General features: G+C 35.6%; 1 protein-coding gene across 27 annotated transcripts in view; it reads right to left on the bottom strand.

Annotated features, from left to right (window-relative positions):
• LOC123275315 (microtubule-actin cross-linking factor 1) overlaps positions 1–25,689 on the bottom strand; it is a 110,868-nt gene that overhangs the window by 24,595 nt on the left and 60,584 nt on the right. For 19 of the 27 annotated variants that reach the window (XM_044743368.1, XM_044743352.1, XM_044743359.1 and 16 more), the window contains 10 exons: positions 24,092–24,371; positions 21,376–21,826; positions 21,038–21,295; positions 20,183–20,756; positions 19,733–19,756; positions 17,923–19,617; positions 17,340–17,423; positions 16,289–16,510; positions 10,611–10,726; positions 751–10,096 (listed from right to left, as the gene is read on the bottom strand). In XM_044743368.1, coding sequence (XP_044599303.1) covers positions 751–10,096; positions 10,611–10,726; positions 16,289–16,510; positions 17,340–17,423; positions 17,923–19,617; positions 19,733–19,756; positions 20,183–20,756; positions 21,038–21,295; positions 21,376–21,826; positions 24,092–24,371 — 13,050 coding nt within the window. Of the gene's footprint in view, positions 1–750; positions 10,097–10,610; positions 10,727–13,715; positions 14,173–16,288; positions 16,511–17,339; positions 17,424–17,922; positions 19,618–19,732; positions 19,757–20,182; positions 20,757–21,037; positions 21,296–21,375; positions 21,827–24,091; positions 24,372–25,689 lie in introns of those variants that run through there. The other 8 variants (XM_044743355.1, XM_044743364.1, XM_044743366.1 and 5 more) reach the window with 5 other exon arrangements.

Here is a 25,689-nt window from a genome sequence, read left to right as displayed (position 1 = left end):
AAAAACGATTGGATATTAATGAATACACAAGACAAAGCTGTAGTATCATCGATTGTTATGACATAATCATGATAAATAAATAAACAACACAATAATAATATTAAAAAGTATTATCGTGTATGTAGATGTAAATATAATATTATGTAGAGTAGGCAGACGGCTTGTCAATGTCCCAAAAACCCAAACAGGAGCTCTTAACAATGTTTAGTTAGTTTTTGTAAATTCAAGATCTGATTTTACGTAATATGAGTTGAACTTTTACTCCACAAAATTTCCACTTTTTTTATATGCAAAATGATTAAGCAGGTATGAAGGTAGAGTAGTCGTTTATTTAATTTTACGACTCTTGTTATAAGCAGGCGTATTTATTATATATTTTTGGATTTTACTTTCAGAGATATGACGGTGTCACGATATCGTAAATGAAACATAACATATATGATTTTAAAATCATAAAACCAAAAACGATATTTAGAGATATTGAGAGTAGAGTTGATTGATTGATTGATTGATCAATTGAAGTTTTAATGTAAATGATCTTGTAGAGTAGGTCCAAGGACCATGCAACTCTGCTTCAGATTATGAAATAATAAATAAATAAATATTAATAATTAATTAACAAAAACCCTCAGTGTCATTGTATAAGGGTACGATATAAATAATAAATTTTGAAGCGTAATGCAGAAGACCGTAACCTGGCCGGCAAGCTATTAGAAGACATGTAACATTTACGTATACCATGTGACTTACCCTCGCTTCTGCTGCGAGTATGAAGCCCCTGTCCAAGGCCTGCAGGAAGTTAAGATCAGGCTGAGAATCAAGCCGGAATCTACCGGCAACAGGGTCGATCTTGCCCTCATTAATCCCTTCTAAGAGACTTGATATTTCTCCATTCACGGGGTCTTTTATCACCGTCGTCGAAGGGTCGACTAAGCCTGATTCTAATACTTGGCTCAGTGTCAGCCGTTTTCGGTCTACCAACGTCGTCACAGTAAAAGGGTCGCTAAATGAACCTGTAGTAGGGTTATAAATACCGAATTCAAGCGTTTCAATGAAGGACAGTCCACGTTTCTGGGTGGTCAAAAGTCCAGACTCAACTGCCTTCGACAGCGAGTTCAATTTAGAAGTTTCAGTGTCGAGAACGCTGCCCTTCTCACCGTCCATTATTCCCTTCCTAAAGGCCTCTGGCAGGGTCACCAACTTCTTTTTCTTGGAGTCTTTTATCAAAACGGTGTCTGAATCGATAATCCCGCGAGAAACCGATTCTTTTAGGGTTATCTCTTCATTGGTAATAGGATCAGTAAGTTTTGCCGTTTCGATGCTCAAAATTTCTCGCTCTACTGCCAGGTCAAAGGAAATCGGCTCTACCAGATACACATTTACTTCTTCGAAACGCACTATACGTTGCGTCATTTTCTCACTTTGAGGATCAATGGTTCCTCGTTTGAACGCATCAACGAGATCGTCAGCCAACGCTTTGCTCAAGGTTACAAACTTACCCGTTTTCGGGTCTTTCACGAAGCACTTGGTGGGATTCAGAAGCTCAAATCTTACGGCTTCTTCAATACTACACTCCTTAACAAGTTTGTCTTTGGCGTTCTGTAGTTCTAAAGAGTTTTTACGTTCTGTCTGTTGTGTCAGAGGTTTGTCAATAGTCACGAGTAACCCGCGTTCTAGTGCAATGTCAATAGTGTAACTGCGCTTTGTCTTAGGATCTAAAATCTGTCCCCTAGAAACGTCTATAGTATCATCAGAAATGCCCTGCTGCAAGGATTTTATTTGCCCGCTAGTGGTATCTTTCAGAGCAGTGGTATCAGGATCTACTAAACCGGAATTAATGGCTTGGACAATGTCGCAGAAGACATTGGTGCTAGGATCAATGAACTTTCCATTGTCAGGGCGATAAAGACCGCATTTTACAGCGTCTTCGATAGAAATCGGCCGGTTAGAAGGAACGATGAAGCCTTTATTTTTGGCTTCTACTAGGTTTATCGCTTTGTTGAGTTCTACTTGGGTGTAAGTACCGCGAACATCGTCGATAATGCCTTCGGAAATCGCTTCAGACAAAGGAATGTACCGGTTTGTTTTAGAATTCTTAACGAAGGATGTTACAGGGTTGATCAATTCAGCCTGACAGGCTTCGGATAAGGTCAATTTCTTGTTTGTTAAAGGATGGATAAATCTACCGGAAGGTACGTCGTACATTCCCATATGTACTGCCTCGTAAAGACTGAAACCAGCGCATTCAATGTCAACAATCAGGCCCAATTGTAGAGCCATTGACAAAGGAATTGAGCAATTAGCACCTGGTTCTTTGAACATACCTGTACGTCTATCAATGACTCCAGCGCGGCAAGTTTCCGCGAGTGACAACAAAGTTTCCGTCCGCTTATCCCAGTAGCAAACTAACTTAGGACTGATGACACACATCCTCATCGCTTCGTGCAGAGTAATTGATCTTCCAGTGCTGGGATCGATTATTTTGCCTGTTTTATCGTCGTACAGACCTTGGTGGATAGCGCGCTGCACAGAAATCGCGGCTTTGTTGTCTACAATGATGCCAGTTTCATAAGCCTCACTCAGAGAAATTTCTAGATTATGTTGTGTTGAATCTTTGACTTTGCCAGTAGTGCCATTCAGCAGACCGATTCTTATCGCTTCCTTCAACGCTATCTTTTTGGAGAACTCAGTTTTCGCGTCTTTAACGGTCACTGAATCAGCGTCCATTAGATGCTTCTCAATTGCCTGAGCGATTGTCAGATAAGCACCAGTACGTGGATCCAAGAACAAGTTTGTCTTTCTGTCGAGAATGCCTTTGAGAATAGCTTCACTGAAACTCATAGGTCGCCGAGCTTCGAGTAATACTCCTTTCTCAAAAGCTTCATGGAAGTCCATAGTTTGTCCTTCTTCAGTAATTACTGTTCCAGATTTAGGATCGATGATTCTGTCTTTTATGGCTTTGCTGAATGTAATCAGTTCTCCGTGTTGGTCTCTCACGATAGCTGAAGTTGGATCTATGACGCCTTCTTTGATAGCACGATCGGTAGGCAATCTTTCTCGTGTTTCAAGACTCGTGAACTGACCGGTCTTAGGGTCATAGAAGCCTTTGAAAACAGCTTCTGGCAAAGATATTTTGCGTTTTGCGGGAACAACTAATCCACGATCCATCGCGTCTGTAAGCGACAGAGCTGTGCCGGTAGACGGATCTAAAGCTGTACCGGATTTAGGATCAATCAGACCGAATTTAATGGCGTCGCTGAGTGTTATAACATCTCCAGATCTCGGGTCTTTCACAGAAGGGCTATCATGGCTGATCAATCCTTTAGTGATTGCTTCTTCTAGAGACAACCTATCGCCGTCCATCAAAAACCTTCCGGTAATGGGATTGTAACTCTGGTGAGCCAGAGCTTCTTGCAATGTCCAAGGCTTGGTTGTATTCAAGATGTAGCCTTTTTCCAGCGCCACATCAAGAGTCATAGAATGTGGATGTAACAGAACACCTTTCTCCAAATCAATCAGTCCACTCTTTTCCGCATCTCGCAACGAAACGACTGTTTCACTGCGATCATCTTTGATTTTTATCATTCTGCTGTCGACATACCCCGTTGTTAGCGCGTGTTTCATCGTTGATTCGTCACCAGTCATTGGATTGAGAACGAGACCAGTTTTTGGTGAATAGTATTCCTGTATAATGACATCAATGAATGAAGGCACAAATGGCGTTGTAATAATAAGCTTTTTGCCTAATGCAACATCAAGTGGTAATAATTCACCAGCCTTGGTATCACGAAGTCGACCAGTCTTTGGGTTAACGAGTTTGACAGTCAAAGCGTCGTCCAGGGACAAGAAAGACCCGGCTTTGGTGTCCTGACACTCGGTTATAAATGCGTCGACTATTCCGCGACCTACTGCTTCATCGATATCTATTAACTGCTGGGTCATCGGATCCTTAATGTTACCTGACTGAGAGTCGTACCAGCCTTTTGTTATCACAGCTTCCAGAGAAATTGGCTTCCGTAGACCTGGAAGAACAAGACCCTTCAAGAATCCTTCTCTTATACTGACTTCAGAGTGCGTTTCAATGTTAACTATGACGCCGCGAGCCAAATCCACGACTCCAGATTCGACAGCCTCTGCAAGTGGAATGATTTCGTCGTTTGCTGGATTACGGATACTCACCGAGTCGACGTCTATTAAACCACTTTCTACTGCGTCGGCCAAAGATAATTGTTGGCCAGATCTTGGGTCTTGCAAATTGCCGCTTACTGAGTCACAAATTCCTGATTGAATGGCTTCTTGCAGAGTCAGTGATAAAGACTCTTCTCGATTGACAGGACGTTGGATAATCATACCAGCTTGTACAGCTTCGCAGAACGGAATTTTTTTACCGCTCTTCGGGTCAACCATGTAGCCGATGTTTCTATCTACCAGAGGTTTGTTGATAGCTTCACGTAAAGAAACGTACTCGTTAGTTTTACTAGACAAATCTTTCACCCAAACGTTGTCGGGGTCGAATATTTCTAAATCAAGTACAAACTCATGGAAAGCTATTGTTGTTTCGGAGTAAGGGTCTAAGAATTTATCAGATTCTAAGTCGTAGACTCCCTGATCTGATAGATACTGAGTCGTTAAGTTACGGAATATTTCTATTCTAAATCGGGGTTTTTCTTCGATTATACTAATCCGCGTTTGGTTGAGAACAATTATTGTTTCCGTAAGTTGAATTTCGTTATTATCTAAGGCAATTTGGACAGTATAAGGCAATTCGCGTTGTCCGATTACTATTTTACATGAACTAGGGTCTATAAGATCATTTTCGATAGCTTCTTCAAGAGTGATTTGAACTGGATGAGATTTTGAATCTAGAGAGACGTCCATTCGTTCACTTTCTTTGCTTTCCGCCACCAAATTCTCTTTTATTTTCGACTTTTCTGCTGTTTCTTTTAGCTTATTCTCTTTAACTTGAGGCTGGTGAGCAGGACTTTCTGGAACCGGTGACATCGTAGGACGTCTGTCTGCAGATTTTCGGTTCTTGACAGCATCTACGACAGCTTTTCCAGCCAGAACAGGTGCAGCAACAACCGCTAAAAGCCCAAGCTTAGCTGCATCTGCAATAGAAATCGAGTTTCCTCGCTCGTTTTTGACTTTTCCAGTTATAGGATCCAGTAAGCCACGCTCAACAGCTTCTTTAGTCGTAATCTGAGCCGATGATTTGACATCATAAACCAGAGAATCCGCTTCAATAAGCCCTACTTCCATTGCTTCTGTCAAACTGTATGATTTATTCGTCTTTGGATCTCTGAACTTTTCTGTCTTTTCATCATAAATTTGATTGGCAGCTTCCAAGACTGTCATACTAGTACTTGTCTGTTGCTGGTCTTGTATTTCTGGTTTAGTATCAAGAATACCGTCTTCAATTGCTTGCCCTATCGACATGACAGCTCTCGTATCTGGATTCGTGAACGTCCCAGCGTTCATGTCAACCAATCCTTGTTCAACAGCGTCGCTAAACGGTATTTTAACATCCTGATTCTCTGATTCTTCATCTTTAACGATTCCCTGCTTCTGGGCATCCGCCATCGAAATAATCTCTCCAGTTTTGATGTTCTGCACTTGATTAGAATCAAGTAGTGAATAACCGGGAGAAAGTTGAATTGTTTTCGTCGTAACAGTTTGGTACGAAGTTACTGTCTCTACAATGGCAGTTACGGTGCTACTTTCAGTTTTAGGTTTAGATCCAATAACCAATTGACCGGACTCTAAGGCCTCATTTATTGGAATAGTACGTCCAGTCTTTGGATCATTGAACGCAGCCTTATCTTTGTCAATAAGACCAGCCTCGAGGGCTTTTGTTACTTCAATACTTTCAGGTGCAGCTGGATATGGTAAAGACATAATAAATTCATTTTTGATAGCTTCGTCTACTGTAAACTGTTGGCCAGTCAATGGATGCGTTACTATCTGTTCAGCAGTATTTACTAATCCACGTTGCATTGCAACCGAGAAAGTCATACCTACAGGAGGCAGTGATACGGCACTCGTCGATTCTACTTCATCAAACTTGTTCAGCTCGGTAGCTTCCACGAGATTCAAATCACCCTTCTCGCTATGTACAACCGATTTATCAGCGTCGATATCTTCACACTCGATTGAGGACTGTAACGTTAATTTGCTACCGTTCTGCGAAGTCATCGTCGAAAGGGGATCTACTATTTCACAGACGATTGCTTCTTTCAACGACAGATGCTGCCCAGTTTCGGGATGAACCACCTTGCCTTCTTCACGTTCTAGAAGGCCTTGATTGTACAACCCGGGAATAGAAAGACTGCGTGCTAGTGGAACTAAAATATTTCCACTCTCCGGGTCTACAATACCACGCTCTACAGCTTCGTTGATAGAAATAACATCACCGCGTTGCGGGTCAGTGACTTTTCCACCGCTACAATCAAATTCGCCGTTTTTCAACACAGTTGTTTTCAAAATTTCAGCTGTATCTCTGTCAATTAAACCAGTTTCTTCAGCTTCTTTCGGAGTCAACACCTTCTTACGCATTTTCTGAAGCACGATTGCCTTGGCTTCTATTTCTGGGCTAGGAATCGTCTTCGCTGTACCAATAGTTACTTGATACTTGGGCTCTGTAGTGACTCTAGTGCGTGTTTGTTCTGCTAAACTAGGTGCTTTGTCTACTTGATCAGTAAAATCATCAGTAATTTCATTAACTTCCTTCTTTTCGACCTTTTCAACATGTTTCTCAGTGATCAATTTATTGAATTGATCAGTAACAACATCCTTATTCAACGCTTCGACAAGGCCATCTTCGCCATTGGATTCTTTGACACTAGTCACGAATTCCTGGTTGACTTTATCTGGAGTCACAAGACCCCTTTCAATCGCGACTTCTCTCGGAATCTTTTCGCCAGTTTTAGGATCTTTGATCATCGCCTTCTTGACAGCTTCTACAGCAGCTGCCGCGGCAACCAGAGGAGCTCCAACAACGGCAATCAATCCGAATTTGGCAGCGTCACTCAACGAAATCTTACGACCAGCCTCATCTACATAAATTCCTGTATTAGGATTAACTATATTCTTCTCAACCGCTTTTGCCATACTAATTTCCTTGCCCGTTTCTGGGTCTTTCACTAAAATAGCTTCTGTTCCCAAAGTTCCTTCACTCATAGCCGTCAGAATATTGGACGACTGACCAGATTCAGTGAAGATTACCAAAGCAGTTTCAGGATCATAAATAACACCCGGACTTACTTGAACAGGATCTGAAGGTATTTCGCTAGAATTAGAAACTTTGACATCTTGGGACAGATTGTCAGCAGTCGTGACCTCAACTTTGTCAGGTTTGCCGGTAACTTTCGTGATTTGAATCATTCGCGCATTAGATTGGTCATCTTCGCTCGACTTGCGTTTTAAAATGACCAGCCCCTGGTCGATTGCATCTTTCATCGTCATTTTTCGTGGATGAACGTAATGTCCCGTAGCGTCTAGAATACCCTTCTCCAAACTACGGACCAACGAAACATGTCTGCTGTTGTTTGGATCAACAACCACGGCAGAATGAGAATTGATTATCTCAAGTTTTATGCACTCTTCAAACGAAACAAGCCTGTCAGTACCAGAAATAATGAACAAACCAGTAGCTGGATCAAACAATCTCTGGTCAATTGCGTCTCCGAGCATCCACCCTTCGGACGGAAGTTCAAAGACTTCCTTCTCAATAGATTCAGATTCTTTTTCAATAAATGTCTCTATTTCGTTGGTCAAATTACGCAAGTTCTTTTCTGTTTTTGAAGACACCGATTCTTTGACATCGTCGTTGGATTTTATAAAAACAGTACTAACGTGGTCGTTCATCGAACGGTTCTTGGTAGGAGAGGGACTCGATTTTTCCGAGGAATCGGTTATTATTTCACACGACTCTTTGGAAGACTCTAAACCGACGGAAATGATTGTCGAGTTGTTAACACGCACATCATTATCAGGCTGAACTAGATCGTGGGTAATAATTGTCGTAGTAGTACCGATAGCTCGGGGAGGAGAAGCAAGCTTTTTACGCGGTGGTGGCGTAGGAGTAAGGTCGTTAACTTTCGCATAAAGAGTGCTCTCGAAGACCATTTGCTTGGACGGGGAATCGCGAGTCTTTTTGGGCGAAGGTCGCTCAGTTTCTCGCGGTTCGGGAGCACTTAGCAAGCCCTGATCAATGGCTTCACTCAAATTAAAGTGTCTACCAGAGTCAGGATCAGTGAACTCACCAGTTTTTTCGTCTATCAGCCCACGACTAATGGCTTCCCTGTAAGAAAGTTTGTAATCTCGCGTGATAGTCTCTCCAGTTTCCGTCACTGTAACGTAACGCTTTATCGTTTTGGTTACCGTCTGAGTGGTAACAGTGATATTCAAAAGACTGGCCAACAAAGCAGCACCATCTGGAGTTATCAACCCGCGTTTAATCGCATCTTCCAGCGGGACCGGTTTTTTCGATCGCGGGTCCAACAATTGCCCTGTCTTAGGATCCAGCAACTCAAACAATACCGCTTCTAACACACTAATTTCTTTACCATTTTCCGTCACACCAATACCGCGATTCAACATTTCCATGACTTCTGGACGCGCGTGCCCAGATTTCACGGCTTCGTTGAAAGAAACCGCGCGACCTGTCTTTAAATCTACCACAAACGAACCCCCAGACTTAGGACTGATCAAGCCTTTCAACAAGGCCGCATTAAGACTAATAAACTCCCCAGAAATAGGATCTTTGAACCCGTCAATATCAAAAATGGACTTTTGAGCAACTGAGGTTATCAATCCACGATCAACAGCTTCGGGAATACTAAGTTCTTCACGGGTTTTCAAGTTAACGTAACGTCCGCAGTCAACTTTAATAATACCACTAGCTAGGGCATCTGAAAGAGTAAGTAAATCACCGGACCTAGTGTCCGATACGGATTTAATGTTATCAGTATCTAGAACGCCGCAAGAAATAGCTTCTAAAATACCAAGTTTACGAGTATGATTAGGACTAAAAATTTTACCTTTGTCGTCTATTACCTCCAAATCGCAGCAATCCTTGAGCGTCATTGGCTTCACGATCAGCTGACGTCTCCGAGCTTCTTTGAAGGACAGCTTTTCCAAACTAAAACCTTGCACATACTTTCCGTTTTTGACGTTTATAATACCCTGGTTAATCGCCTCGGTAATTGTTATTTTGGTATCGTTTCTTACATCGACAATTTCGCGCACATCTGGATCAATGATACCTCGCTGGATCGCCTCGTCCAGCAGATAGCTTTCCCCGGTGTTTCTGTCAATAATCTGACCCAGTCTGTCGTCGACCAAGCCTTGAGAAATGGCGTCAGCGAGGGCCAGTGCGCCTCGTTTTATCTTAACGGTAGTATTAATCTTGGTAATGAAGCCTCGACTGTAGGCTTCCTGGATGGTCATCATCTCGCCGTTATCTGTGACAAACAGACCTGTCTCCGGGTCCAACAAACCCTGACGCATCGCATCGGCAACACTAATTCCGGCTGTAGACACACACGTTACCTTGACACGGTCCTCGCTCTTCTCCCGTTCCGCGTCGAACAGTTCCCGTTGGATGGCTTCAAGCAGCGACATGCGATTCTTCTCCGAAACAACCCCGCACGGTCCCAGAAGACGACGCGCGAGTTCTACGTCGATAAGATTCAGCGCGACAGCTTCTTCTATCGTTACGCTCGTTCTTCCGTCGATAGAAGTCGCTATTCTTCCGTTTCTCACGTCCAAAATTCTTAGGCTTATGGCTTCGCCTATGGTGAGGACTTGCCCGGTAGTGGGATGGATGATCCCTCGAGCTTCTATCACGTTGTCCATATCAATTCCATTATCTTCCGAGCGTTGTCTTCTACGCAGGCTTTTGATCTCATTGATCTGCATACTGCTGTTAACACTCGCCTTGTAGGTTCGCGACCCGTCAATTTCTGTTTCTCTGATACCGTCGCCGTTGGTTGTGAAGGAACTCGTATGGTTCCCATAGGGCTTCTTGACCGGCGACGTCTCGCGAGAAGACACTCGCTGCATTTGGTTCGATGATTCATATCGTTCAGATGAGTACCTACAATAATTTTATTTTATTTTTTTTTTTTTTTTTTAAGTTGTTTTAAGAGCATTATCAAGTTACCAAAAGGTCAAGGAAGTTCATGTGTATTAATAACTTACAAATAATTTAATTTGTAATTTAAAAAAAAAATAAATTTCGAATAAAATTTTTTAAAAGTTTTAAACAAAAATTCTGTGTAAAATATTTAAAATACAAAAATTTATATTATAGAATTTTTATTAAAAGTTTGAAATAAAAATTCTAGGTAAAATATTTAAAATACAAAAATTTATATTATAGAATTTTTGTTAAAAGTTTGAAGTAAAAATTCTGGGTAAAATATTGAATATAAAAAAATTAAAATATAGAATTTTTATTAAAAGTTAAAATTTTCAACATTAAATGACATTTCACTGAAAATTTGACTAAATTGGTTCCAAACTTTCAAATTTTATGTTAAAAAAAAATTTTTTTTTTCATAATAATTACCCATGAATTTTCTTGAAAAATAATTATTTTTTCAACTTACTGCGATTGAGTGTAATGAGTTGTAGTCGAGGTATATCGTTCCTCACTGGTTGTACTTTCGTAGATATTAAACTCAGTCCGAAATGTACGCAGTGGTCGTTGCTCTTGCAGAGCTCGCTGAAACAGCAGCGATATCAAATAAGAAACTGTCAACATTTTTGATTAAATATCCCAACCAGACACTATTCATTATAACTAAAATCCTATTCATAATCATAATTGTCAAATATCGATCATAAATCATAAAACTTCAAATTCAAATTGACATTTTAACTGTTGTGAGTCATCAGCTAAAAGTAATGTTATCTTTTTACGCGAGATAATCGTTTATCGATGCCGCAATTTCTTAAAATAACTAAAATTTTCCGCCTGAATATTTTTAAATATTCGTAACAAATAACATAACAAGTGCTGATTTAATATTGATTCCGTAATTGTTTCAAATATTTTTATTTTTATCAAGATAAACTTGTTTATCAACGCGATTGCAGAATTATTCCAATTTGATATGAAATTTCCGTGACCTTAAATTGTGAATTTTATTAAACCGGGTTCACATTTCTAAATTTTAAAAAATTTCCATAATTTTATGCACTAAACAGTTTTTTATTCAAACAATTCTGGTCGAGTACAAACAAAACCGGTGTTTGCAAAGTGTATGACGATAATCGTATCAGATAAAGATATCGCATTTATAACGACTGACCAGCAAACGACTGGGCATAAAAAATAAGAGCGAGGAAGTCTAGTGCAGTAGTTTGAGCTTCACTTGACCGACGAAAAGAAGAAAGGATGATGATGATGATGATGATGATCGTTGATGCTTGACGGACGGAAGAGACCGGCGTCTCTGTAGTCGTGAAGTTAGCCGGTAACGTTCTGACAACCGGCGACCGTGAGAGACTAGCGTCGGACTATTTCAAAAAATATATTCTATCTTACAATTTATTCTATAAATAACAAAATTCCCCACTACAGTGTTTTATTCATATAATATATCCTGTATACTTATATAGTATATACTTATATAGTGAACAGAAGTGAAGAAGAAATGAAGAAAGCGGGGGTGCCTCGGTGAGCTTCAGCCAGTTGTTCTTGTTAATATTTTTAGAGTATGTTCAGACACCGTACCGGTATGCAACATGCTTCTTCACGTTTATGTTTAATATAAATATTATCGTGAGTTAAGTACGTCAAGAATCGAGGAGTTACGCTTGGGGATTCTGCAAAATTGACTGCACTGACATTTAAAAGCCCCGTAATTATTTATTATTATTGCAATAAAATAATTTTAATTATAATATTTCCATTAAATTTATTACGCGTTATTAAATATCGTAATTAATCCGGTGTATTTTTCCAATTATTTATTGAATTTAAATAACATTTTTGTTGTAATTTAAAATTGCGGAGTTAAGGACGTTCGTGTGGTACACTTCAGTGAATATGAAGCTCGTTTTTTTTTTTTTTTTTTTTTTTTTACATATTGCTGGTTTATAAAATTATGAAGTATATAAATAAGAAAATTATTAAATAATTTATTCAAAATTAAAGCAATTATAATTAATATTTAAAAATTGTGCAGTTTGATAAAAAATAATTCGATTAAAAATTAAAATTTTAATCGTGTTTTAACTTTATTATTTCTCATAAAATTAATTATTGTTCATAAAATTAATAAAATTTAATTTAAAAAAATAATTAATTTTATTTATTGACAATTCACAAAATTTATTTTGACATAATAACCGATAAGTTAATTGTCTGAATGGATGAATGACAATATAAAAAACGTGACGGTAAATAATTAAAAGAGATATGATGACATCATAATCTTTAACGGGCGACATTACCATGAACTTGATTCTCAATTACATAAAAAACTTTACTTGGACAAGTGTCAGGAGCGAGCACGTAAACTTTAAAATATTTTTTCGGCCATCGGTAAATTTCCATTGCCATTTTACCTAGTTTACGAAAATATACCAGCTCTGCTTGGCGATATGATTCATCAAAACGCGGTATTATATTGTATTACACATTTCACATTTAACCACAGGTTATTCCCGCTTTTTATCTGACCTTCGGATCTAATAAATGGGTAGCAATAATAAAATAAACAGACAAATCAATAAACTATTAGTTACATCAGCTATACTTATCGCAAATTAATATAATATACAATGAGATCAGATTATGAAAAAAGTTGAAATAAATAGAGCAATTTAAAGTACATTTTCAGTTAATTATTCATTGAAATGCCATAAAATAGCACTATTAATAATTATAGCGATTAGATCACTTTGATGTCTACAATTACTTGTTTTTTACCTATAAATCGAGTTTTCCACGAATTAATTATGTATTGCAAGGACTTTCTTAATTTTGGCGAGTAATTACATACTTGGCAATTAAATGTTTTTTTTTAAATAACCCGTTTATTACATTTTACTGATGTATATAATTTTAATTAAAAAAAATCTAAATTTTTATAATATTTACTGAAAAATTGTATTTTACTTTTAGAGAATAAAAATTAGTACTTGTCTGACAGGTTTAGTTTCTTTAAAAGAATAAATTATAAAAGAAATATTAAAAATTAATCTCATAACAATTTCTAATTTATTTTTTTTAATTAATTTGTAAGAAAAAAAAATTTTCAAGATTGTTTAAATTTTTAGTATTGCTTCTTTTGTTGTTGTTATGAAAATTTATTATAAAATTGAATTTAATAGAAATATTATTTTAAAAAATGTGCACGCTAATTCACATATCTTTAAAAATTTTAATTTACTTATCAAAATATTTAAAAAATGAAAAGGAAGCATTTCACTTCATTGAAGAATTAAAGTAATGTCAACAACGCTAAATTAAAATATTGTACATGCAAAAAAATGAAAAAAATTAAATTTATATTATTGAACTTTAACTCCATATAATATTTATTAAAAAACATATCAAACATCTGTTACTTTTTGCATTAAATAACTGACATAATTTACACGATACCCGTTATCGATTATTGTTGATAATCAGAGTGACTTTATCCACGTGAGTTGACATTTATTCTGAGTTTGAGTCTGAGTTAGGTGTGTTGTAAATTTACCTGATAAACAATCCGTCTTTCCGGCAGCATTGCTAACCAAAATATATTATATCGGCATTATATTTTTAAATAAAAATAAAAAAATTAACTCTCACTAAAACTTGTATCACTGCTGTAACACTTATTTATAAACTAACTTTAGATTCCACACCAATTGCATGCCACGTCCTCGCTTGTCAATAACTAGTAATTACATTTTTCCATTATCTTATCGTTTAAAAATCCAAGTTATTTATTTGTTAATTGGTTTTTGATCGCAGCAGTAGTGTAGAATAGAAGGAACTAGAGAATTTTTAATAGACAATTATCATTAATTACATCACAGGTATCGAATCACAGGTAGCCACTGAGTCATCTTTTAGTCAATTAAATTTAAGTAGTATCAAATTTCATTTTGTTTGCTAAAAAATATATTTTTCCCACGAATAATAAACAACGCGATGTTGACTGTTTCAACTTGCTCGGGCGACTGAGTCAAATGATGTCCGCGTGGCCACGAATTCACTGCGCAATCTATACTAAGGTAAAAGCCCCAATAGATGATCACGTACCAGTATATGATCATATATTGGGGCTTTTACCTTACTAGATTTGTTATTTATAAATTTCGGCAAAACAAAATTGAGATTTTATTAGTAAGTAAATATTATCATTAATGTGACAGTTATTTAAGAATTTATAGTACAAGAATTAAATAAAAGATGTACAAATAATTCTAATATAAAATAAAATAATTTAACACATTTAAAAAATTGCAAATTAAAAAAAAAATTTTATTTTTATTAATTTAATTTTTTAAAAAATTAAAAAATTTCCGACTTGTAAATTTTATTTTCTTTAAAAAAAAAATTTTTTTTTAATGACAAAATTTTAACATACGTAACAAAAAATTTTGAGTGATATCATTTTTACAAATGAGAACACTTGATATCACTGTCCGTGAACTTATTTCGATATTAATGAATTTATTAACTTATTATTCTCAAGTCTATCAAAAATTAATTATAAATATAAAATTAATTATCAATCATAATTTTTTATCATTGATAGTGATTGATTCAGTGAAAATAAAAAAATATCTCGATATTTACAAGAAAACTGTAGAGCAATTTATCAAAACATCGATTATTTGCTAAGGTCAATTTTTTGATATTACAAAAAAAAAAAAACAGCATTCCAATGCCTCTTAATTAATTAATTACTCAAATTAATTCCTAAGATAAAAATATTGTATTTATTTATTAAATCACGCGAATGATTGTGTAATTTATTTTTAATCTGTGAAATTCGCCACGTGTTTTGCTCAGCCTCAATAAAATTTAATTAAAGGAAACGAATCGCGCGCATCATACGCGACTACAATATCATCTGACGTAAGAATTATAAAATGAAATAAAACTCTTCGTTTCAGGCAAAAACGAATGAATCAAAATTAAATGTAAATATGAACAAGGACGAAGTCTACCCACGTTTATTCGCGACATGTTAACTCGCACCGACGACCCTCTACTGCAATCTCGCGCTTATTGATCCTGAAAACGCCCAAAGATAAAATACTCGCACTTTACCTCGATAAATATCGAATTAGTAATTAATATAAGTATAACTAACAGTACTAAGTGAAATAATTAAGCCATACCGGCTCGATAATTTTATCCACATAAAACAAGTACCTAATAGATTAATAATGACAATGATTAATGATAAGTAATTGTTTTCCATGGTTGGGAAAAACTTGTTTGATAAAAGCATGTTGAAGAAAATAAAATGAATTATCTTTTTTTATATTTACTGAGAATATGTCATTTTATACATTACATTCACTGATTTATGATTATTTATAAATATGTACGCTTAATTCAATGATATTGACACACTTAGTGACCATAGCTCTCAAGGAAAATAATTAAGTACTGAGCTATAAATATTTAAAAATGTATAATAATAAATGATACTCATTACGTCATTAATGATTTTTTAAATTAACATGATGTCATTTACAACTGTTAATGTAAATGTAAATATGAACATTGCCATTTTTTAATTTATGTGTAATAAGTAACAACATCCTAAGAGCTGACAAGTTGTCTTGGCTGATTTTTTCGAGCTGTCATAATCAATACAAGGGGCAAACCTACGATATTATGATTTAAATAAAAGTAAACATTTTGAAACCGGTTGAGAGTTTACGTACTCTTCACTTAACTTTCTTCACGCTGACGTATTGACAAAACACTTGGCATTAACAATACAAGAAATTATCAATGAGAATAATTTTATTTTTAATTTGTTTGGTCAATTATTTTAAACTTTAGTTTCCAATGTAATTTTTTAGGTAAAAAAACTCGGAATTTTAAAGATTATTATCCAATTATTAAGTAGAACAATCGACCCACCTAACTAGTACACTTTAATTGCTTGTTAAACTTCTGGAGAACTATCTATAGAATATAGTGTCTATTTAAATGTTTAAAATTTGTTGGCGAGTCTAACTAGAACTCGAGTTCTACTTTAGAATTAGTAATAAATGTGTGGGTAAAAATATATAAATAAAAGATAATTAATGTGCTTACCTGCAGAGAAATGTCTTCGGGATACTGGTGAGCAAATTTAAGCACAAGCTCGCGACAGAGGCTGACGAGCGTGGAGTATCGCCTGTTGAGATTGTCGAGATCGTGAGCAATTACGTCGACAGTTGTCACGGATTCACGTCTCGGTCTTTTGACAGATGCATCCAGCGATGGACAAAGCTCTTCAAGCTGTTCCTTGAACGCTCTGAGCCGCTGGCCATAGATCTACAGAGGCCGGTTAGTCCGTTATGGTTAGTAAATTAGATATCTAATTTCTCTACGAGTTAGCGTCCGGCACGATAATAAGCAAGGATTTATCTAATACGGGTTCTACTTATAACTACCACTACCACAATTACAAAAAAAAACAACAATTTCATTTTCAGACTTATTTAACCCAGTGTCGTAATTTTTTTAATTAATTATTACCTTTTTTTTTAATTAATAATGTTAAATATTAATAAATTAATTTTGAATAATTATTAATCATTATTTAATACCACACTGGATTTTTTAAAATATAAAAATTTACAGTTAATAATATAAATGTTAATTTCAACTCTATGGGAATTTTAGTAAAATCCAAGCATCCATCACCAGTTTCACCACCACCAACCCGAAAACCACTCAATCATGCTACTCATTTTAATTTGTTCAATTAAGTGAGTTATAATTATAAAAAATTTTTTTTAATTTTGTCAATGTAAAAATTTTGATTAATCACAGTGAATAATTTTGATAAATGTTTGATACCTATTTAGTGAGTAGAAACAGAAAAAATATTATATTAACATGAGAAATAAAAAAATCCCAAAAAATGTATGACCATGCAGAGAAGTCATACGTATGATACTCAAGTGTCGTCCGCTGAAAGGTACATTGAGTATAAAAATTTACAAATGATCTTAATACTAGTATGGTTTATACAGTGTATGCTTATGGTTGTAATTTATAAAAATATATAAGTCGTTCGTACACTCACTCATTCATTCCATAGGCTAAGGCTATTTATAAGGCTAGAGCATAGATTGTAATTATGTTTTCTTCATCTTACCTTGCCTTCACGGATCAGTCTTCCTCCGGTGACATTGACGACTTCAATCGCTGCTGCGCGATCGCAAACTCTGTTCAACAGGTTCTGAAATAAAATATATTATTAATTCAAATTTTAAAAGTTTTCATCTACACGGAAAGAACAAGATGACGCTGGATATGATCCCAGATTATACTCAGTGATATTTGTGGTGAAAAAAATTTTCAGATAGCTAGAAAAATCCAGATTATACTGCGTGATATCTGGATTATACTCATTGTAATCTGGATTATACCAGCTACTATCTGAAATTTTGTTTCACTCAGTATAATTTGGGATGATGTCCAGTGTCATCTTGTTTTTTCCGTGTACACAGGAAAAAAAATTTACTTAAATTAAATAAATGATTTTTAAGAATTTAATCTTCTTGATTTAAGTAGAAAATTTCTTAAACTAAGAAATTTTTCTTGGTTTAAATAAATTCAAGAACTTTTCATCTTGATTCAAGACAATGAAACTCTTCAAAATTATTTTCTTGGTTCAAGAATTTTTCTCTTAATTCAAGTTAATTTTTTTTTCAGTGCATAATTAACTAAAAAATTACCTTAGCTGTTTCCAATTCTTGAGCAGGAACAGACTCAAGCTTGCAGTAGCTTTCATCAACAAAGTCAACCTCATTCTGATAAGAACTGTGATATTGCTGCGCGAGGCCGTAAGCAGTTTCTGCACTCCTGAGTCTATCCACCAGTTGTCCACAAATATTCGTCCACCTGGCATTCAACCTATTGACCTCAGCATCCAAACGATCCATGTCGCTATGTGGACCACGGTGACCAGGCCGTGACTTTTCAACAAGTCTCCTCGCGTTGTGAGCATCGTCATTCAGCTGATCAATAGATATCTGCTGTTGAGAGATCGCGTTTTGCAGGATCATTAGATCTTCCAGAACAATCTGGAGACCTTTGACATCAGACGGAAGCTCACTGTAAGAAGCCAACTTAATCTCCAGCTCAGTTATTCCAGAAGTGTTCTCTTCAAGCCCGGACAGTACAATCTCAATGCACTTGAGCCGCTCGATGTACAAATTGCTAACGTTCCACAGCTGGTTCCACTTGCTCATAACATTGTCGAGCTTGTTGCGCATCACCGGTGTCTTCAGAGTAATTCCCCTGAAGGTTTGTTGCACTTGTTCGTAGTCGGGAGCTAGACGTTGTAATTTCTGCTCGAAATCTTTGTGCTCCAGTACCATGTGCTCCAGACTGTCCAGGTCACGTGGTAGCGGTGACGCGATGCGAATATTTAAAACCCTCTCGGCTTCATCCAAAGCCTGCTGCAATGCAGATACCTGGTCGGTAAAAATTCTGCCAGCGTTCTTAGACTCTTCTTCAGCTCTCGCACGTTTTTCAAAGTCATCGAAAAGTCTATTGACGTCAGCGATCTCTCGCTTTAGCCTTCTCAGCTGCGGATCCGCAGGGTCACCTTCAGACAGTAACTTCTCAGCATCTTCGTTGAGAGCTTTCCTGATGGCAGTCCGCTGATCTTGACCCATCGCCAAAAATTGAGGTAAATCCCATCCTTTTACAACCTTGATGGTCGCGAAAATCATGTTCTGTCTGAGACGAAGTTGTTTTCTCTGCCAAAGTGAGACACTGCGATCGTACTGACGTCTTAATCTCTCAGCGGCGTCTAACGCATCTTTATCCGGTGGCTGAAGGGTGAAGCAAACTCCAGGAACTGGCGATTCAACCCCTAGAGAATTTTTAACCCGCCATTTCACACGTCCGGAGTTGTCATAAAGCGTACAGAGCTCGTTTTTGTCAATTGACATGTTGGCTTGCTTGTAGGTGCAGATACACGTCACCTGGAGTGGTCGGGTGACAGGTTGTCTTCGCTGCTTCATCGGCACAATGTTACCAGCCTGGTCTACCAATCGCTGGACGTTGTCGCCGTAGCTGTTCAATTCTTCGCGCAATTCTTGCATTCCCTTGAGAAGTCGCTCACCCTCGTCCAGAGAAAAGTCTGATTGAGAGTAGATGGTGTTGAGCACTTCATCACGCTTTGAGATCCACTGCTCAGCCTGCTGGACGTCCTTGAAAAATTGCTGGCTCTGGGTCGCGTATTTTAGATGGACTTCAAGGCAAAGTGTGAGTTGTAGGAGCCAAGCCCATTGGCTTTGCATTGCTGACATGTACGCTTCAATTGTCTTCGCTGCTGGGTGGTGTTGAAGAACAAGGGCTTCTCCACGGTCTTGCACCGCCGAGAATTGGATCTCCCGCTTCTCCAGGTCGTTCATCAAACTCTGTTGATAAAAATAATTTTAATATTTGCGAGATGTAATGTTTGGATACTGTACAGATATGACGCGTTCAGAATATAGAATTATGAAGATAAGTTTTTATTGTTAATAAATTTACCTCGGCTCCTGAACCGTATGTATGCTTGAAAAGTGTTTTTATGATTAAATAATTGTTCAGATGATTATGAATTATGAGTAATAAAAGTAAAGATAAACAAAAAGAAATACTTGAGAAAATTTTTACATATGTTAGGAATTAAATGACCTTTTAAGTGAGTATTAATGAGCCATATCACATATTACGCTCTGTGTTTATTTATGTACATGCTTGTCTATGGCTATTTTTGAAATTAATATACTAAAAATATCTATGTTTGAATTATATGAAGGCCGTTTTTTTAATGGCTATAATATTTTTCTATATAAGTAAAAATTAATATATATATGACTGATTCTATGATAAAAAATATTATTTGAAATTTGACATATAGTATATATATTTTTTTTTTATATTTTATACTCATAAGGAAGAATATAAAAAACATTTAACAACATTAAAAATAATTACCTCATAATATTGGACGATACTTTGAACATTCAAGTTTTTGTCACTCCAATCGCGTGTAACTTCAATATCTTCTTTGGCATTGAGCCAAACCAATTCCCCAGTGGCTGATTGGATAAAGTCATGTAAGGTGTCCAAGTCGGACATTCTTTTATTGGAGGTAGTCAATAATTCAGAATAAATTTTTTGCAATGTACTCAAGTGTTGGCTGTAGAGAGCGAGCTCCTCTCCATGGAAATTGTTTTTGGCATGAATACATTTGTCAACTTTGCTGTGGAACTGGTCAATATTTTTGTGCTCTCTCTGATGTATGTCCAATTCATTTTTGACACTTGGTAAGTCGGATCCGTAGTCAGCGTCTTGTAGCTGCTTTAATTTGTTCTTGCACCAATCTATGCAATCATGTAGATTACGGAAGTGAGGATTGGTGTCAACCAAACGAGTCTCGTGGACAGTAGTACGATGCTTTGTGACAACCCGTTCCTCCACGGGGAACGAAACTGCTGAAAGTGGTTGTACTAGCCGCTTATGCAATAAAGATCGCAATGCCACCCAGCGTTGATGTAATTTCTGCACTCTGGAATTAAAAATTGTAATTTGAATCGTTTGTACTGTAGCATATGCATATGAAATTTATTTATTATATTATTTATATTCATAGTACTCAATTATGCTTCAATAAACACTGTAAAAAAATTTCTGATTCCGGGATGGTGTAATAAAAATAATTTACAAAAAAACTTTCAAATCAAATTTTCAAGATACAAAAAAATTAAAAGAATTTTTTGCCGAAAATTTATAAAATTAATTATGTTAATTATTTTTAAATTGAAATTTTTTTCAAAGAAGATTATTTACCTTTTGTGAAGTTCTCCAGCTTGGCTGTACTTTCCTTCAGTGAGAGTATGAATATCTGTGAATATATTCTGAATCTGTATCTCTGTATTACGAATATCCTGCTCCAATAAATCGACTGCATGTTTAGCTTCCAGAGGATGAAGACGATCAAGACGACGCGCCTCGTCCTCAACTCGTCTCTCCAGTTCCTCCAGACGATTATCCGTTGATTTCATTTCACGATGCACTTTCTCGGCAAGCCGTTGCAACCGTTCCAAGCTGTAAATATTAATAAATTTAACTTAGCCAATCGAATCGGACAATATAAACTAAATAAATAAAGTATAATTAAAATTTACCGTTTGATTTCATCAATTACAGCTTGTTCTCTTTCCTGATGCAGCATCATCAGCCGGTTCCAATTTTTATCAACCACTTCGATGTGCAACTCGGGCTCCATGTCAATCTCACCCACGGCTTCGAAGTATTTTTCGAGTTCGCGGAATATGTGAGTGAGTCGTTGTTTGTCGCGGTACCGGGAAGGTACTTCTTCGTTTTTGAACTTTGCGTTGTCGGCGGCTAGTTTCTTCATCTCGATAAGAGTCGGAGGAAACGCACGTTCCTGCATTATCACGATTTTTTCGCGCATCCACATGTGCAGAGAAGTCGCAAGCTCGCGGTACTCCGCAGAGCGGCGCTGGGCTTCCGCGTCGTACAGAGGGTGGATCGGCGGCGGCTCTGGGAAGACATCGTAGAGCGATGAGATGTACGTTATCAAAGATTTCTCGTCCGGTTCGGGGGTATCGACATCTGAAAATTTCAAAAATTTATTTAGTATAATGAAAATATAATTTTATATTTTACTAAATAATTTTTTTTTTTTTTTTGAACGAAGTTAACTCAAAAATGATTTTTTTTTAAAATTATGTTTAGATTAAATAATAAAAATTTTTAGTAGCATTAAAATATATTTTTAAAACTTTTAAAAAGTTTTGAGAAAAAAAAATCTTATTACGAAATTTTTGATTCCCATAAAAAAAAAAAAATAAGTAAATCAATTCTAAAAATTTATCATACTATCCGATAAGATTACCGCGGAACTTCCCATGTATTGTTTAGAAATAATAACAATAATGATAAAGAAAACATTGAAAATGAAAATAAAAACTCCTTGAAGAAGACTTTGGATTTCTCAACACTATCACTTGCTAACAATGGATACAATACTAACAGAAAAATATACAATATACAGGCAACACATCAACTGAGAATCGTAAGCGCAATTATACGAAGAGCCGGTGTGTCACGGTGTGTGAGTAAGAGCGGAAGTGGTGCCGGGTACCGTGACCAAAAAGAATGTGTGCCACATAATATGTATATAAATATACATACTGACTATATGAGCCGAAATCGCGGATATTTTAATATCAACTAAGTCCCGCAGACTTTAAATTTCAGTATTTTTCGATGCACCGCTGGTCACCGTAATGTAACAACAATGAGAGAGTTTACCAAAAAGCGCTTAATTTATTTAAGAAAAAAAAAAATGAATTTCAATTGTCTTCTTTGGACGTGACTCATGTTCTGATTCATGGCCTAAAAAAAGTATTAAAAATCAAATAAAAGAACTTGATTGTTTTTTAGCTCCAGAACAGAAGTAAAGTGGGTGCATAATATCACCCTGGATTTAATATATTATTTATATTTATATTTATTTGGTACGATGAATTTAAAAAAGTGATCTGGTACATGATATCGAGACAAGTTGTACTTGGCGCCGCCCATTACCCGTGAATTTTTTGAACGACGCCGATCGCGATAAACCGTAGACTATAGAGTTGGTATACAAAAATACAAGTCAAGTGTATTGAGTGTTGCTGTAGCCGCGAATGATATTAAGTATAAGAGGATGGAAAGTTTATACCGTTTGTTTATTTCCACAATGGGTGGTCGGTTATAGTACGGGTTATGCTCTTCGAAATGCATGTCAATGAAATAAACGAAATAAAACCCCAGCTAACTTCATATTCATAGAGTACACTCTATCGCCGTTTTTAAATATTTAGATTTATGTTAATGTTAATGTCTGGGAGTAAAGAAAGAGAAAGATCCTCCACTGTCTATTCCTTGTATTACTATTAGTCTTCTGCTAAATTCTATCCTCTGACCTATTGATCTCTACTGGCGGTTCGTGGATCTGGGACAGAACCGAACAGCGGATCCGCGGTTCGAGTACTTAGTGCGGGCAACATCACACATCTCATCTTCTAGCGTAGTTGTAGTGCCAGTACAGGCTTATAACTTCTAACTTATATCCAATCTAGCGTAGAATAGAATGTGGTGGCTCTCCTCGTATCTCATCTCAGCAATGCGGAAGAATGAATCAAATGGGATGTATATTATAAGTATATTCTATATTTAATTTTATATAATGTTCAGCTACGGTGAAAGGACTAGAGTTTGCTGGCAAGTGGATAATGCCAGGGTTAAAGAGTTAAAAGCTCATTTGTTTGTTTAAATAGATTAGATATGATAAATGATGATAAGGATAAAGAAAGAATCCTTACTTCATATGCAGGAGAAAAAATATTAATATTCAATCTTTTTGCAGAACATTTTGAGGCGAATGTCTTGATTCAAGAAAATTATTTTCTTGATATTAATTCAGAAGTTCAAAATCAATTGAGGAAAATTATTTTTCAATTAATATTTTTGTATTTTTTCATTTGAATATAAAATATTTCGGACTAAGAATTTAAATTTCTCTACACAATAAAATGTAGTTTAATTATTCCAAAACTAAACAATTTTTAGTTTAAAAAAAATTAATATTCTCAAGTCTCGAAAACTGATGTTCTTGAATTAAGTATTTACTTCTTGAGCTTTGAGAGTAATTTCTTAAATTAACAAATCATGTACCTGTGAATAAAAATGTCTTTTGCCTTAATTTATAAATAAATTTTTTTCCAATGAAAAAGTTATTTTCTCAATTCAAATTTTTTAATACTATTTAATTTTTTTAAATTTCTTGAATTATGAAAAGCGTTTCATTATTATGTACAATAAAATAAGTACCTTCGGGATCGAGAAGTCTGGTAACGCCGTACTCGCGCTCGGCGATGTAAAAAACTTGGTGAAGCCGTTCTCTTGCTTGGCATGATCGCGCGCTCCTCCAGTCGATTAGGTCAGGACGGTTTCGATGAAGAAGTGCACTGAATGCCATTCCGTCTCTCCAGGAACTTGTAAAGTCTGTTACTCTGACACCTGGGTAACGCGCTGTTGATCGCCGGGCCCATCTTAGCAGGGCTTCGCGCGCTGTCACGTTTGGTTCTTGGCCAACAACAATGTCTGATATCTGGAAAAACAAAAATATATTCATTAGTTTTATATTAAAAGCATCTGAGAGATTAATTAATTATTCATTAAAACAATTATAAAAAAAAAAGTTATATTTAATATGTTTTTATTTTTATGATGTGAATTAATTTTTAAGCTTACGTTTTTGATAAATTTAAATGACAAAAATAACACTAAGAATATTTTATGTTTGAAAGTCAAAAGTAAGGTAATTATTTCTGCAATTTAAATGACACTTAACATACTTGTGACAATTTAATGAACATATATTTGTACTAAATTTAATTTTGTCAAGTTTTTATAAAATTATTTTTAAAACCAAAAATTTTATTTAGTCGTAATGAATAAATTAAACTTTCAATGAAATGTTAATAAATTTATTGAGAAATATTTTAGTCCCGAATGTGTTTTACACCAAAAATAAAGTTTTTATTTCAATAAATTTCTTTGATGTACCAGAATAAAATTTCGATAAATCTAATATAAAAGCTTATAAAAATAATAAGCTCATAAAATATCAAAAGAATCATTTCTGTTTAATTAAAATAACTGGATACTTTTTGTGAAACTAAAAGTTTTCAGAATAATTTTTTTCATTAAAAATAAAAAAGCAGTACTTATTTAAAAATTGTACGGTTTTTTTTTTTTTTTTTTTTTTTTTTATTATTATTATTAATCATAGTATGTATAAAAAATTAAAAAAGAATGTAAGCAACGAAATTAGTGCTAATAATAACCCTGATATGTCCGATAATCGACGTCATAACAGTTATCAAGTAATTAAACTGAAATAGAAAAAAACATTAAAGTATGTAACACTAAAGAAATCTAAATTGCTTAACATTTAACATGAATTGCTGGTTATACTCAAGAAATAAATTTCTTATAATTGAATATAATCACTTCAAAGTAACTAATAACTGATAATTTATTGATAGGATAAGATGCTGTTAAAAAAAATAATAAACATTACATATCGCCTTTCGATCGTACACGTTTGTCAATAAAAGAAGCCTCATGCAAAAAAAAATCCAAATTAATATGAATATTAAATGAATAAAAAATCAAAAACAGTTACATGACATTAACTCAAACTGCAATCGGTAAAATCATGATTGCTTTACACCAGGAAGTGCATAAATTGAGCGATAGTGAATTCGACCTATCACGATTGAGTCTTTAAAGGACATGAATAAAAACGGAAAGGACTTAATGCCAATAAATTATATTTTGAAGTTGATACTAATAAATTCTAAGTAACTTTTGTCTTTCAATATAAATTGGAAATAGAAATAGATGTCACGTCACTTTGATTT

The sequence above is a fragment of the Cotesia glomerata genome, linkage group LG1 (genome assembly GCF_020080835.1).
Source record: "Cotesia glomerata isolate CgM1 linkage group LG1, MPM_Cglom_v2.3, whole genome shotgun sequence".
Lineage (NCBI taxonomy): Eukaryota > Metazoa > Arthropoda > Insecta > Hymenoptera > Braconidae > Cotesia > Cotesia glomerata.
The sequence above is the reverse complement of the archived record's forward strand: the minus strand, read 5'-3'. Positions and strand labels throughout refer to the sequence as shown.